This window comes from Parasteatoda tepidariorum, chromosome 5, assembly GCF_982258835.1.
Source record: "Parasteatoda tepidariorum strain Cologne lab strain chromosome 5, Ptep-v5.0, whole genome shotgun sequence".
In the NCBI taxonomy this organism is placed as follows: Eukaryota; Metazoa; Arthropoda; class Arachnida; order Araneae; family Theridiidae; genus Parasteatoda; species Parasteatoda tepidariorum.
In genome coordinates, this window is record NC_141759.1 from 67581215 (window position 1) to 67598174 (window position 16960).

At 32.9% G+C, this 16960-nt stretch overlaps 2 protein-coding genes across 2 annotated transcripts; one reads left to right on the top strand and one right to left on the bottom strand.

The window, feature by feature from the left end:
• Nucleotides 1-45: 45 nt before the first annotated feature.
• Nucleotides 46-1489, top strand: LOC147809448 (uncharacterized protein F54H12.2-like). Its single transcript, XM_087162816.1, has 2 exons — nucleotides 46-1230; nucleotides 1445-1489. The coding sequence occupies exons 1-2, from the start codon at nucleotides 46-48 to the stop codon at nucleotides 1487-1489; spliced, it is 1230 nt and encodes a 409-aa protein (XP_087018942.1).
• Nucleotides 1490-2369: 880 nt separating this feature from the next.
• On the bottom strand, nucleotides 2370-9347 carry LOC147809449 (uncharacterized). Its single transcript, XM_087164143.1, has 2 exons — nucleotides 7319-9347; nucleotides 2370-6642 (listed from the first exon to the last, which is right to left on the bottom strand). Exons 1-2 carry the CDS (start codon nucleotides 8366-8368, stop codon nucleotides 4594-4596), a joined length of 3099 nt encoding a protein of 1032 aa, XP_087020269.1. The 5' UTR covers nucleotides 8369-9347; the 3' UTR covers nucleotides 2370-4593.
• Between the last annotated feature and the right edge of the window lie 7613 nt (nucleotides 9348-16960).

Genomic DNA, 16960 nt, shown 5'->3' on the forward strand with positions numbered 1-16960 from the left:
ATCAAAAGCTCGCAAAGTGAGTGGACGTGATATTTTTGATCCATAATGGCATTTTTATTGAAAGATTCTCCCGAATGTGTGAAATCTGAATTGGAGTTGTTTAACTTACCTAGTACTCAAACTGTTATTCAAGATGGTCAGTGGATACAGTTTCATCCTCTTTCTAATGTGTTTGATAATGCACCTGTAGAGTTTCACGTTTCAGGAAGTGCTGAAGATTACATAGATCTCAGCCAAACTCAATTGTATGTGAAAGCGAAAATTGTAAAAAGTGATAATACTCTCATCACTAAAGATGATACTATTGGACCTGTGAATTTATTTCTTCATTCGTTATTTTCTCAAGTTGATATTTCATTGAATGATCGTATTGTATCCAATTCAAGTAATACTTATCCTTATCGAGCCTACATAGAAACTCTCCTCAACCATGGATACGATAGCAAAACTTCTCAATTAACAGCTGAATTATTTTACAAAGATTCTGATGATGGCTTGAAGAAAAGAACTGCTTTTATCAAAGAAAGTGCTACAGTGGATATGATTGGATGTATACATTCCGATTTATTTCACCAAGAGCGTCTGTTACTCAATTTGGTGGATGTGAAAATAAAATTGATACGAAGTAAGCCAGAATTTTGTTTACAAGGATCTGAAGGATTTAAAGTAGTATTAGATCATGTGTCTTTGTTTATCCGAAAAGTTCGTGTGAATCCAGGAGTGTTACTTGGTCATGCTAAAGCACTCGAGAAAACAAGTGCAAAATACCCCATTAATCGAGTGCAATGCAAAGTGTATTCGATTCCTAAAGGAAGTATGTCTTTTATCCAAGATAACGTATTTTCAGGTCCTATGCCGAAAAAAGTTATTATTGGTTGTGTAGATAATGAAGCTTTTCACGGAACATTTTCGAAATCTCCCTATGATTTTAAACACTTTGATTTAAATTTTATTGGAGTGTATGTAGATGGACAACCTGTACCTCATAATCCATTGGAGCTAGATTTTGCAAAAAATCAATACATTCGTGCCTATCAAACTCTATTTGTGGGTACGGAACGAATGGGCCAAGATAAAGGAATATTTATTTCGAGAGAAGAATACGTGAAAGGAAATACTTTGTTCGGATTTGATCTCTCCCCCGATTTATGTTCTGGAGAGCATTTAAATCTAATCAAACACAGCAACTTACGATTAGAACTAAAATTCAGCAAATCATTAGAGCAGACTGTGTGTGTAATCATTTTTGCCGAATTTGAAAATTTAATAGAAATTAACAAGTCAAGAAATATTTTGTACGATTTCGGAAATTAAAGAATGGATGGATTACAATTATTTCACATTTTATCTCGAGAGAAGATAACATCGCCTTACTTTCAAGGAGTATATTCAAGAGATAAGATTCCTAATCTACAAGAAAATACATGTGCTATCATGAATGCAGATGACTCATCCCGACCAGGATCTCACTGGCTTGCATTATTCGTGAATGATAAAAAGGAATTGGAATTTTATGACTCGTATGGAAGACCTCCCGAATTTTATAATATGAATACCTCTTCCTATTCAAATGTACAATGGAATTCCAAAGTTTTTCAATCACCTACGTCCAATGTATGCGGACAATATTGTATTTACTTTTTATTCAAGCGATGTCAAGATTATTCTATGTATTATATTTTAAATCGATTGTATATCAATGATTTTCTGATGTTTCAGTTTGTAAAGAAACGATATGGTTTAAGATTTGTCTTTAAAAAATAAAAAGAAATTAAACTAAATAATTTGTGTCTTTCTTGTTTCTATTATGAAAATTTATACAACATTTATAGAAAATTTTATATTTCGGAATTTTATTTAAATGAGAAAACTTTAACGAAGTTTTTATTTTTAAAATGTTTCTGCACAATTTTTTTTTTTATAAATTTAATTTTATAAATTTTTTTTTACATAATTTTTTTTCGGAAATTTTCCTTTTAAAATTTTTTTTCCAAATTTTTTTTTTGTTTTTAGAAATTACTTTTCTAAAAATTTTTCTACTTAAGAAAAATTATTTTTCCAAATTTTATTTTTAAAATTTTTTCACTCTAGAATAAAAATATTTTGTAAAGTTTATTTTAAAACAATTTTTTTTTTATTGGCGAAAAATTATTTTTCTACGCAAGAAAAAACTTTTTCGTTTCTTTTCCAAATTTTTTAATGCATTAGAGAAAAAAAAAAATTTCTAACACTTTTTTTTTTCTTCCAAACATTTATTACTTTAAAAAAAAAAAAAAACATTTATTATTTTTAACTTTTTCTGTAAATTTTAGTAAGTTAAAATATTTACACCTGAAAGAAAAAAGTATCAATAAAGACGAAAATTCGAATACATGAAATAGCATTTATTTCAAAGTTTTAACCATGCATTTCTGCGAGCATACATTACACGTTTTTTTACAATTTTATTTTCTTTATACAATTTTTTATTTACATCCAAATGTTTTGGTAATTTAACATCACTCAAAGCACTTAAAAATACATGTCTTCCTTCTGGGGCTGATTTCCGATTTCTTAAAAAGTCATTGAGGAGATTTACAATGTTACTTCCAGGAACAGTTACATCTTTATAAATGATTTCACCTTTATTATTCCAAAGGAGAGATTTTTGATCTTTCAAAAACTTTAACATTTCTGTTGCTTTATCCTGCCATCGAGCTGGAACTACACTAAGGATTCTTTCTCCCAGATCTTCTGTTTCATTTTTTATTTGTATGGGTTCTTCTTTCGCTGGTTCTGTTGTTGGAATTTCTGTTTGACGTGACTCAAATTCTTCTATATTAGGCTTCTGAATTGAAAAATGTGTATATTTTTGCAACAATTGTAAATACAAAGTCACTTTTTCTTCATCTGATAACTTTTTATTCTGAAGAATATTTTTCATTAGTTGATCCAGTTCGGATAGATGTTCTGCTACTTGTATTCTATCTTCTGGAACTAGCACAAATTTCTTACTATACTCCATGAATTAAAGAACTGATGACAGAAATAGCTGCAGGCAGTAAAATGGATAGGAATCCCTCTCCTTTTTGAATAAGAATTTTTTTCTTCTTGTATAATGGTGTTTTCTTGTCCGCAAGTTTTCTTAAACTTTCTTTGTGAGGAGATAAACGACTTTTTTGAGTTTTTGTAAGTGGTATATTACCACAAAGAGCATTCAAAACACACTCGCACAGGGTTTTAATCTCACGCTTTGAACACTTTTTTATAAGTGATTTGCAATGTTTAGATTTTGAGATCAGTTTTATGAGCTCTAAAGTTCGTACATCACACGCAGACATCTCGCTTTCAAATGATTTCTTTTCTCAGATGTGGAAGCTTTTTATAACTCTTCTTTGAGAAAACAAGCAAATGCTTTTGCTTTGACAACGGCACAATGTTTAAAGTCAGGTGAATGTGCTGGGCAGGAAGAAATGGATGGCATTAAATCATCTATTTTAGGGCAGCCGAGATCTTCTAAATCGTAACACACTCTTCCAGATAGAAATTCCAAAAACATTTTTTTCTCGAGTCCTTTCACATAAATGTGTGAAAACATATCAAACAAAAATGTTAGAATGGTACGAAGTTTGGTGTAAGGCTCCAGTCCTTGATTCCAGTCGATTCGATGAATATTTCTTGTTATCCAAGAATATTGCATTTTCTGACGGGCTGATAGTTCTTCGAAAGGGTACGGTGGTTGGAAGGTGCATAGTCCCGAGATAGAACTACCTTCTACGGCTTGAAATGCGAGTTCTTTGATGATGTAACTTCCTGATGGGAGTGGAAAACCTTCAAAATCAATTACCACGGCAGACATCTTATTGGCTAAGAATTCGCAGTCGAAATGAAGTTAACGAGGCTGGTAGACATAATAAATATCTCCAGGAAACATTCCAGAGCGCATGCGCAAGGATTCATCTGTATCACATTTCAAGTCTATGAGTAAATATCCAAAAGGTTTCGATGTGGCATCTGCATAGCATTCTTGAAAAAATTTAACTTTTCGAGGGTACAATTGACGTCCTAAATGTGTAATTTGCGATTCGTCTCTTCGATTCTTGAATAATACAAGATAATGGGCATTTAGAGATATTTCTCTCATTTCCTTTCCTTTATGAAAAATGTTCTGGACCACAAAGATGATACTTAAAGATTTATGGTGGGAAAACTTTGTAAATAGTTTTGTTAATTGTGGATCATTTCCCAATTCACTCATGAGATCATCAATCACAATTAATGCATTTGAATATTGATTCAAATCAGATGGAATTCCTTCATGAAAAATAACATTAGGCATCTCATCGTACAGTTTTTGATAAACACCATAACACCACACTATAGATTTTGGGAAAGGCTGTAACATTTTGTTTTCAATCACTTTCTTGATGAAATAGCTTTTGCCACTACCAGTTGGACCTGCTAGGACGGCTGTAAAGGGATGCTTCAACTTCAAAACGTTCATGATGAATGAATTATATAATTTTTTCAAGGCTATTTATAGTTTTTTCTGGTCTTACTTATTCCATTTATTTTATCTTCTTTTTAATTTCTATTTTTTAATTCCATTTTTTATTATGAGCTATTCTGCAATGAATAATGTCCAAATGGAACGGTGCTGATTCTGTCTTCCAAGACGTGTCTTTTCTGATCGTGAGGAGACAGTGCCAACTTATTGGAAGTAATCGAGAAGACTTCGTGACTCTTTGAACGTATGAGATTCATCGAAGTTATGAGCTCCCGGTGTTCAAATAGACACTGCCTATAATCCTCGAAATCAATTTTCCGATCAATGGCTGTCTTCTTAACTCCTTTCAGTTTCTTTGTCACCTGGGCACCGACTGTATATGCATACATTTTAGACCTCAGACCAACAAATTCCGTCATAATCTCCCCCTTGGTTTCATCTTTCATCTTTCCAAGAACCTTCTTGTTTATCAAGGGGAAGCCGTAGACATTGTTTGTAGGATAGTCTGAAGTGTCGTAGAGCTCCAAGTTTTCCCTCATGTCCGCATACACATCTGGAGTGGTGATGTTATAGATGAAGCTGTCGGTATCGGTGTACAGAAGTTTAAGAAGTCCTCCATATCTTGGTAACATCTTGGAGAAGTGGAAATCATACATTAATGTTTTGGAAACATCGAGTATAACCATTCCGATGGCAATTGGCTTGTTAAAGGTTAGGGTTGTCCGCCTCATGTGGAACGCTACGAGATCTTCAGAAAAAATGGTGCGATCCTGGAAGTTTGATCGGGCGATGAGTTTTTCCGCCTTTTTCGCATTTCCACAAAGTTTCACATCCACTCTACGCCTGATGTTCTCCATGGTTTTTCCGAACACTGCGTTGTTCATCAACTTGAAGAAATTCTTTTCGAAATCGTTGGTTGCAGCTGTTCGGAGGGTGGTATTTAAATCGATGTATGATTTTAACCATGGAGACTGTGTAAATTGGAGGATCCTGTGAACTCTGGTGAGTTTAAGACCGTGCTGGATATAGAGTTGAAGATTCCGGTAATACAGCACGTACCTCTCTTTGTTGTTCAAGGTGGTCAGGAGCCTCTTTTCTTTACAGCCAGGTGGTATGGTAGTCTCAGGCGCGAGTGGTAGATCCACGTGAGCATCATGGATGGAGGTCGGATATGCTAAGTCAACTTCTAGGATGTATCCAACTGAGCTGTCGAGTGGAGTCCCCAACACATCCGTAGCAGGATCAATCCATTGAAAATCCTTAAGAGGAAGGTACTGAGATTGAGCCCAGCCATACAAATTATTGGCGTCTAGATACAGGAGATAATTTGATGGTAGAGCTTTATTGTAATCCTCCCCCATATAAGGATTGTTGGCTCTCGCGTGTCGGTGAGAGCACTGAGAGATCCCACCACGGATACCACTCTCCACAAACAGATGCATATCATAATCCACTAACAGCTCCAGTTGGACTTCAGTCTTCTTCAGCATAGCGTCCCATGACAGTCCTGGTGCCGTGTAATACCAAGCGGGGTCCAGCCCATAAGTCTTCATGCAGACATCTCTGAAATTTTCAAAGATGTCCGCAAGCAGCAACACATCTGACTTAACGTACAAGTCAGCATACTCTCCGAGAGTGTTCAGCTCAAAAGCATTCCACACTCTTTGAGCATGCTCGTAGTCAGCTGTAGTGATGCCGATCTCATTCAGGCGATTATAAAAGGCATCTTGAGGAGGTAATGAAGTCTCATTGAACTTAGCCGGATGGCTGATGTAGTCATAGGGGTACACCCCCTTTCGCAGTAGTAGAGGCACTTGAGACGGTTGAAAATATCTCCGGATGAGTCTGAACTGGTCTTCCGATAAGTTCTGGGCGAGTTTGTCCAGGCTGCTGGCCATGAATCGGAAAGAGTCCAAAAATCGAAGACTAAGTCGGTTTCCCACTTGCTTTGAGAAGGAGATGTACTTCTCCGTGTTTTCTGGTATGACAGTAATATCCCCATCGTCTCCGCCTAATTCCTTAATGAAGAGATGACTGTCGTACCCGGACAAGTTGTGAAAAATCACCGGGATGAAGTTAGGTGTCCTTGCCTTCAAGTTGCATGTATTGCAGGATATACCGCGAAGTTGTTTGGTTTGATGGTCATGGTCTCTCACCTAAAAAAAGAATAAACATTAGAAAAAGAAATAACTAGCAGTTTTATAACTAAATAAAAGGTTTTTCCCATATGAGTTAAAATTTATATGTTAATTTTTGTTAGTCTTTAAACTCCACGTTTAAGAGTAAAAACATTTATACTTTTATTGTAAATAGGATATGAAATATTTAGAATGAGTAATCGAAACTTAGAAGCTCAATTCAGGAAAAATCACTGAAATGTTTAAAAAAATGCTTCAAAATTGTGAATTTTTATTTAATTAAATAAACAATTCTAGTATTGATACTAAGTTAATTTCTTCATTAGATAATTTTTAAGTTAACATAATATTTTAAAAACTAAATATAGCACTCTCATGTTACGATATTTTAACACTCAGTAAAAATATTTTCGTACAAAGTGTATAAAAAAGGAAATGCACTTTTAAAAATAATTGATTTATACAGTAAATATAACTCTTTGATATTAAGATATTCTAATACTACTAATAATTTTTTTTTCTAAAAAGATTAAATTTTTTGTAGGACATTTAAAAACAAATGATTTAACTTCTAAACTTTCATTTTAATCAAATTTTTCGTAAGGAAAATATTAAAAAATAATGATATATTTATGATAATATTTAATATAATATTTTAAGAATTAATGTGAGTAAAAAAAAAAAAAACACTTACCTTATAATTATTCGTGGAGAACTTTTCTTTACACATATAGCAATTTGTAGCAGTGTCGAAAACTCGCTGTTGCTCTTCGGTCAATGGGTCCATAGGTAGAGGATGCTTGTAGATGCGGTGAATATCTTCAGCCTCCAATTTCATTCTTTCCATAAAAACTTTCTCGGCATTAGGACCCCGATAGATAAAAGGTTCCTTGTATGGTCCCGTCGTCGAGGCTATGTAGTAGCAGAAGCTGATGGGCTCGTGTTTTTGATATGCCTCACTGTAAGAGCCTTTGGAGTCGGGTTGGCACGTGTCTAAAGGCCTGGTGAGACACTCGAAGTCGGCATATATGACGAATGGGACTGGATGTGTATGCTTGATATTTTTAAAGGATAACCATTTATCCTCGGGCATCTGTACGCGGACAGCTTCGCTTACTATACCGTTAGGAGCTACTTTCCGGTAACGACACAAGAGTCGGCAGTTCACTTTCAGTTCATAGTCAACGAGGTGGAAGGATACGATGCGGATAAAGTCTTCTCGCTTGAGTTCTAGAAATGTTCGCAAGTCCTTGATGTGGTCATCATTAGGGAGACGAATATTTTTCACTCTTCCTTCGAAAGCTGAGAGAGGATCGGAGACCGAAGTGGCAGCAGCGTGAGAGGTAGTTGGACCAGCAGTCTGTTGAATAGGGCTGGTATTCAAGCGAGAAGTAGATGCAGCAGCAAGGATGTCAAGCCGAGGTTGCTTGGAAGTAGGTAATGAGGTGGTAGCAGCCTTGCGTTTGTGAGCATTGAGGTGGCATTTCAGTTTATCAATCCTGGTGAAGGTCTTTGAGCAGTCCGGGCATTGGAGGTGTTTATCCCCATGTATGGAACGTTGATGTCGCAGCATATTGGGTCGGGTGGTAAAGCTTTTCGTACATTCAGGGCATGGAACTTTACCTTCATCCGCTTGATCTTGTCTCAGCATGTTATCCAAATCTTTACCAGTAAGGTCTCCAAAATCACACACAGCAAGCACTTCATCGTTCTCAGGCAAAGAAGCACTAAATTCTTGACTCATCTTAAAACTTGATAAATTTACAAGAAATAATAAAATAAACTACTAACGAAACTTTTAAATAAAAAGTTAAACAACTATAAACTTCTCCGTAACAACTAGCAAAACTTTTAAATAAAAAGTTAAACAACTAACAAAAACTTTAACAACGATGACAAATAAAAATTTAACAAAAAAAAAATCTAACGTAATAACAAAGAGAGAACAAACTAAGTTTAGAAAAGCGCCCTGAGAGAGGTAATCCTACAATCAGAATAAGGCCTCTGGGCAAACGCATCTGATTTTAAACTGTAGTCGACTACCCAGAATGCATTGCGAACGGCTATGTAATGCTTGTTCTGATTGGTTAAAAATGATATCATTATTTTAGTACTGTAAAATTTATTCTGATAGGCAGAAAATGACGGCATGATTTTCTGACTCCACCCCCATGGAACATTCTAGAATGATCTAATGAAACAAGACCGAACAAGAAGTGAGCGAAACATTTCAATATACTTCATCTTTCCAGACCACACAGAAGTGATGCATGCCTTATCTTGAAGACGCGTACTTCATATTCATGTTGAATCCTGGTTGTATGACGTCACGCATTCCTGTTTTGATTGAATCGAAGAAATGACATCACCCTACGGAAACATGTCTTATCTTGCTTTCAAGTTTTATCTTACAGACTGATTATTACCTGATTCATGTTCATTCCTGACAGTATGACATCGGGTTTCATTTTATGTCATTTTTCAAATATCACTCGTATTAGAAAAAAAAATATTAACTCAGAAAACAGTAATTAAAAAATAAAGATTAAAAACAATAATTAAAAAAAAATTAATTAAAAAATAAAGATAAAAAAAAAAAAAACACCCTCAACTATAGTAGCTGTCACATTTGATGGATCACCCCAACCCCCTTCAAGAGTACACCCCCGGAATCCCCGAAAATCCCCGAAATCCCGGTCGCCGTACTCTCTTTATCCAACTACTGAGAGAATGAAGTTCTTAGCGGTTTGTTGTTGTTATTGTTGTTAATTTACATCGCACTAGAGCTGCACAATGGGCTATTGGCGACGGTCTGGGAAACATCCCGGAAGATGATCCGAAGACATGCCATCACAATTTTGATCCTCTGCGGAGGGGATGGCACCCCCGCTTCGGTAGCCCGACAACCTGCGAGCGAAGTGGAGCCCTTTACGGTAGCACAGTTTAACGAGGACCAATACCGCACACCCTCGGTCCCTACGCAGACTGATCCAAGTGGTCACCCACCTGCACACTGACCGCAGCCAGTGATGCTTGACTTCGGTGATCTGCTGGGAACCGTGTCTTAACGATCAGTCCACTGCGGGACTCTTAGTGGTTTGCTTTCGACTGATAAATTTTCTCTAACTTCGGAAATTTGAAGACATGATTTTTGAACTGTCAAATACTGGTTATTCTACTAGCATAGTTATTAAATCGAAAGTTCTAGATCACTGTAATATTTAAACTGGTTGTGAAATAACGATTTATACAAGCAGATTTATTTAAAATTTTGAAATCACGCAACTGCAATACTTTTATAAAACTAAAATAGTAGACTACACTATAAATTACTATAAAATAAATAAAGAGCAAATTCCGTTTTTTTTAGCAAGATTTAATGTTAGCAGGATGTTACGCAGGATTTCTATGGGTTTTAGCAAGATTAAATAATGTTTATAAATTTACGTTTTCTGTTAGATTCACCATTTTTAATAATCGCTTTCACCACTCTTTTTAAAAATTATCAAAGAGAATATTAAAAATTGTTGTCATCAGTTGCACAGAGATAAAAAAAAAAGGGATATACTTTTTTTTTTCTTTTTCAAAATTTAAGTTAAGATGGAAGTTTAAGAGATAAAAACATTGGAATTTTAGAGTTTTATATTATTGTCATAAATACAGGGTGGCTACAAAATACTGTTACAATGCTTAGCATTAACTATAGACTTCAGAATCTCTCAAACACTATAATGTAAGGGATTTAGATCCGGTGAAGAAGGAGGCCACTCTTTTGATTTAATAAATTTCGAACAATTGACATGGACTAGCCTATGTTGTTTCGGCTCGGTGTGATGAAATGCACAATCTTGCTGAAATATCCAATCGATTTTGGAATGCAATCTGTCAGCATGTGGCAATAAATGTGCAACCAATACTTCCGTTTTGTAATATTAAGCATTGATTTTTATCCCTGTATCGATTAATTTCAGAGGAAATTCCCCATTATTTGACACTGCAGCCCAAATAGTTACAGAATTCTAGTTCTGAAAGCGTTGCACAGTTCGTACACTTTCAGGTATATCATCAAAGGTTGCTACATATACAGCATTATTTTTAGCATTATAACTTTGCTCTGCGCAAAATATTTTCTCATCAGAAAAAATTATTCAGTCAGCACTTTTGTTACTGTGTCGGTTTAGCAATTTCTTACATTTTTGTAACCGTTTTAATTTTTGTGCAGTTATCAAACCTTGAAATTTTCTTTTGCAATTAGGGATCCTCATTTAAAAAATTCTTTAATAAAATACTTCTTAACAAGAAAACTAAAATTTTACCGTAAAATTAACTTTTCTTTTGGCATATTAATAGTACTAATAATTTGTTTTAAAAAAAAATAGTTCGCAAATATATGCAATTATTTAACAATATATATATTTTCTGTTATAGTACTAGTTTAATTAATTTTTAGAGTAAGGCAAAAGGATATATGGGTGATTCTCACGAAATATGACAATTCACTGTCCCTTGCTCCAAGATCTAATTCTAAAATAACTTTTTTTTAAATTAATAAATAGCATTGCTGTTAGCATTTTAAAATGACTTTGCACTAGCGTTGACAGTTTTGTATAGTTAAAAAATTTAATTGAACTTCAAAATTTTATGTTTCTGGCATGTCACGAACAATGTTTCCAATAATAACTAGCTTCAAAACTTCCCATAAATTTTTTAATATCTAATTTTTTTTATCTCAACCGGTGTAAGCATTTCTATAATGTAAGCAGAGGGTATTATTTACAAGAACTTCGTTTAAAATAATTTTTTCTGTCAATAATTTGTTTGTCCCAAGAAAATCTGTCATTTTCCGGGCTACTTTTATTGAGTGGTTTATGACCAGCAATCAATATCTTATGTTACTAGATTGATTAGATACCCTGATACATGAACATATCTTGTTGCATGAATAAAGAACCAATTTTCCGGTTTAAAATATATTTCAAAAAAAATTTCAAGGTGAGTAGGTTTTTGTGTTGTCATTTTCTAGGCTTCTTGAAATCATTAATAACATAAACTACATAGATTTATCTGAGTTATTTTAAGAAATCCTGTTGTTTTCTACAGAATATAAACGTCTTAGGCCAAAATATTAAATTAAAGTTATATGCTATAAAATGGTGAATTTGTCATTATCCTGGCTGTCATTTTCCTGGCTTATGATTGCCAGGACATTGAAGTGTTACCAGAAATTATTTTAACTACTAATACTGTAAGGAGGGAAAGCAAATATTAGCCTAATACCAAGTTCATGTATGATTGTTATATGGGTGGATGTAACCAAAGTTATTTATTTATTTAATGTTTGATTATTATACAGTGGATAAAAAGAACTAATTTAAGCAATTTATGGTCCATCTAACATAAAGGCTTAAGTTGAGTTACTTACTATTAAGTTAAAATGACTGTTTTTTAAACTTCTAAGCTAATATGTCATTTTCCTGGCATTCAAGATTTGGTGAATTTCTTTTTTTTTTCTTCCTCGAGCAAATGTCAATAAACTACACTGCTGTCTGTAAGATATTAATAAATGTAACTAAAGAAGTATACAAGAAAAATTTTAGATTATTTTGAAGACTTTAAATTTGAAGAAATTTTTTGGTCCGAATTGTCATGTTTAAAAAAAATGACCCATATACCATATACCTATAATTTTGATAATCTCCCGGATAGAAATGCCTAGTCAATGACTCCATGTTTTGTTGACGAGAAAACGTTTGTTTCGTTTCTTTTCGATGTATTTTTGCTTTTTGTCTGATAAATTTGAAACATTGTATTAGATAAGCAGTTACCTTAAAAGGCAAATTTTAAGCATTTGGTTGACTGATCTCAAATGACAATATGAAATGAAAATGACTCCTTAACAATATAATCTAGTTTCAGTAGGGAGCAAGCAAAAGTTTTGAGACGATAGGAATTTTTGTTCTTTTTCTGTAAGCAAAATTTCTTAATGATGTAAATTACTAATTCGTAGCTTTAGTCATCCTACATGGGGAGCAGCTAATAATAGACTTAAAAGTGCTTAGTTCAACAAAAAAAATTTGAGATGAAAAGTTTTAAGACAATTTTGTTTTTCTACACTCTAATTGAAAGTAATCATCTTAAAGTAAGAAAATATTGTAAATTTTTCATACTTCGTGGCATTTCCTTTTGCTTTGATGGCAGTGGCACACCGTTTAGGCATCGAATTAACGAGGCCTTCTAGAGTGGACTTAAGTATTTTCTCCTATTTGAAGAATTTTCCTTGACCCGACTTTTCTATCGATGAATTTTCAAAGATGTTCCTCTGGATTCAGGTCAGGTGACTGAATTGGCCAGTTCAAAGTTTAACTTTCTTAGCTGTAAACTAACTAGCCCCAGTTTCAGAGGTGTGCTTAGGATAATTATCCTATTAAAACATCCATTCAAGAGGCATCTTTTTACGATTATAAGATAGCATGTGAACTAAAAAAGTGTTTTTATAAACATATTGATCCATAGTCCCACTGACGGATTTTTATGAGGGGGTGATGTCATTATGATACCATTTCTATTTCATTTTCTCATTTCACTCTTAGCCATTGGTACCAGAGGTCCATTCTGCTGCTTTTCGGACGTCAAATAAAACGTCGGTCTCCCAAACGAATTGAGCTTGGATTTATCTCTTCAAACGACTTTCTTCCAATTTTTAGTTGTCCATGTTTCGTGCTTCTTTGCAAATTTAAATCGGATTATCCTATTTGTGTTGAGTTGCGTTAAATGAATAGAACGAAATACAAACGAACTGTATAAAGCGTTTGTTTTTGTGTTAGCGTTCAAGCATAGACTGCATGAAAGGGTTAAGGTTGCCATGTTGGCGCAATTACAGGTGTGCCAAGAATTTCAGTAACCGAAATTGCATTAATAGCAGTGTCCAGGGCATAAAAGAAGTTGTTTATGGCGTGTAAATTTTAAATATTCAATTGGACCTTTAAGTTTGATATCAAGTTCTTTTTTAAATTCAGCTGGTTTTGACTTTGGTATGCTGGATTACCCGTTCGTTGGTTCAACATAGATAGAGTAACTTTTAATTCCATTTTCCATAGCTGACAAATTTAAATTATAATTTCAATTTGTCAGCATTTAATATTTCTGGAGAATATGAATTCAGCCGTAGATTGTCCAGGGTTAATTTTTTGAACATTTATGGTTCAAGTCTAATAAGCGTCATCCGTTCCTTCAGCTAAGCCAAGATGTCTGACTTACGTTAAGGTATCCGTACACCTTCGATAACAAATTTTTGAAATTTCTGATTAAATTATCATCTTTTGTGATTTTAATATTGTTTATGAGTAAAAAAAATAATTTTAAAAAACAAATTATAAAATTTATTATTATTTTTAGAAATTTTGATAAAAAATAAGTTAATTTTACTAAAAAAACTGTCTTACGCAAAACGTGATATTAAAAAAAGTTATTGATATTTTTTCACAAAATTAATTAAAATATTTTTATTTAACACTAATACAGGTTTTGAACTAAAACAATTCCGATATGTCTGCCTAAACCATTTTGACAGCCAAAAATATGTGTCAACACTCCAAAAACGGAAAAAGTCTAAGATCAAAAGAATTATAACTAGCTGTAAAACATTCAATTGTTATTATTTCTTCATGATTCTAGTTCAAAACCTGCTTTATAATGATAAAAAACTATGGTTAAAATTTGGAAGCAATACATGGAAAAGAATTTAAGTTTTTACGTTTTGCGTACTTTCAAAATCACAAAAAATGCATTTTGAGAAAAACGCAAAAACAAAAAATTTTTACAAAAATAAAGTACAAAATAGCATTATTCATAAAAAAACTAGTTATTTTTTAGTAACATAAGCATTCTTAAATAAAGTTATATCCTTTTTAAATCATATAGTTGCAAAATTAATTATTATGATATAAATAAGTACATGTCATTACATAAATACGAGTTTACTAATTATAGCATAAGTGTAAGCATATAAATACCATGATATAAGTATATTGAATAAAAATTTTTATTAAGAACGAATTTTTATACTGATTACAAACAATAATACTAGCTTCATATTTAAATCATAACAATTTGATAATATAAATTTTATAGATAGAGCTAACTATTATGTAGTTGAAAAATTAAATAAAATTTAAAGTTAAAATTGGAAAAATAACTGTCAAGTGCAAAACTGAGAAAATATTTGAATAATTTTATTATAACATCTTCATGAAGATGAGAGAAAATTTGAACAACAATTTAACTGAATCTTTTGAAACTTATTAAATCATTAGGCTGCTTTAAAATCAAGGTTCGGGTAAAATGAAAAATTGAGAAAAACACATTTCGAGAAAAATTAAAACTCATGTTTCTCTTAGGCAATTATAAAAATTTTACAAATTATAATTCAATACATATATCCTTTAAAAAGTTGAAAAGAACTAAATAAATATGAAAACAATTCAAAAAATGACATTTCTGTTATGTATAATGTTTATATAGTGTCGCGTCCTTAAAATCCGCCATACTCATAGGTAACACCTTCCTTCTTCTCTCTCAACACATATTTATTTTTCCTATTTGCCCTTAATATTTTTCTACGCCTTCTGGTTGATGGTGTTGAATGAGCTTTCAACAGTTTTACATTGTTTTTATTAAATGCAGATCTTGCAGGTGGTGGAGGTAAATTTAAAGTTGCACAAAACAATTTTGCACCTGAATATCCTTTGCCTATCCGTCTCATGCCATATACAAATCTCATATTTATTTCGGAAGCATTATTTATTTTAGGTGATGAAGAAAATCCTTCAGTAAACATACACTCATGGCACTTTAAAACGAGATTACTGCACAATCCATATCTTGAATCCTCTTCAAAAATAAACCCCAAATTTGAACACTGAGGACATGCTAGTTTGTTGAATACCAATGACAGCATTGATAGATCAAATATTCTGTTACCAGAAAAATCCTCCTTTCCATCGGAATCATTATTGTTCACTAATGAATCATTTAATTTTGATGAACTAGCTGTACTAGAGTTCATCATACTATCATTAGTATGACGATTGCCGTAAAACTGCCGCTTCCTCTTACGGGGAATTGACTTCCCCATTATTAATTTCAAAATAATGTAAACAAAAACAAAGTCAAACAGAACAAAACTTATTAATAATAAATAAAAAAACAACAGCAAATTTAACAAGAAAATAACAAAATTAACAAATTAATAACTATAAATTGAAGATCTAAATAAAGCGCAATCACAAGTATCAAAGATAAACAAGGATCTGATTCATTGATTATTAATTCATTGCCAGGTTAAAAACTTATAAATATCTAAGAAAAACGTTGCCATTTCAAAAAAGTAATAAAAAAAACTGCCCTTAAGTGAATAATATTCAAATATACGTAAGTAATCAAAGCAAAACTAGCAGAAATCAAAACGAAACTAGCAGAAATCATTCATATCCTGTGCAAGAATGTGACTTCCGGTTTCACAATTTCTAAGGAGATGTTTCGTTAAAATGCTATAACTCGGGTTATATTAAAGCTAAAAACAAAATTTAAACAGATTTAGAAAGCTGGATGTTTAAAGCATAATAAAATGTTAAAACCAAAAAATCGATAATTTGTTCGATTTTTGAGAAAAAAGGGTGATTGGATACCTTAACAAAGTTAAATAACGACTAACTTGTCGGTATTGAAAATAATAAGCTATATAATAATCCAGTTCGGGAAAAAAAGGAGACGAAATATTTTTCCGTTGACTTCTAACCAAAGTTTTAGCACAGTAAAGGGATTAATTCAGATTTCCAAAACTTAGAGGAAAGTCTCCGACATTATTTAACTTCGGTAGCTGGCTTTTGACTTTTAATGCTGCCACGCTTGCTGTTTAAGTTATGATCTCTGTCATATTTAGCGAAATGAATTTACGAAATTCATTTAAAAGATGAAGTTATTCCAGGAGATCTAGATCAACTCTGAATCTTTAAGTACTAAAATGTACGGAGATTGTGCTAAATGAATAAAACAATTGGTCAGTATAATGCGTTTATTTTCGCGTATAGTTTTGCTTAGCGTTAAAACATAGACTGCATGAAAAGATTAAGGTTGCCATGTTGGCGTAATTACAGAGTGCGTTAAGAAAGATGCTCCGTCGCCAAAAGCGGTAATTAACAAATACTGAACATTATTCTTTGTTAGGCTGAGAAGTTTTTTTCACACAATCCAGCTGTATTCAGACGATGCTTTATGCTGTATTTTTTCCCTGTGACTGTGAGCACGTATCGAAAATTGTGACAAGATGGTTTACAGC

Coding starts and splice junctions, on each gene's coding strand:
- LOC147809448 (XM_087162816.1), top strand. CDS start 46: ATGGCATTTTTATTGAAAGATTCTCCCGAATGTGTGAAATCTGAATTG. Junction 1,231..1,444: donor GCAAATCATTAGAGCAGACT/GTGTGTGTAATC, acceptor TCATGAATGCAG/ATGACTCATCCCGACCAGGA.
- LOC147809449 (XM_087164143.1), bottom strand. CDS start 8,368: ATGAGTCAAGAATTTAGTGCTTCTTTGCCTGAGAACGATGAAGTGCTT. Junction 6,643..7,318: donor TCTCCACGAATAATTATAAG/GTAAGTGTTTTT, acceptor TTCTTTTTTTAG/GTGAGAGACCATGACCATCA.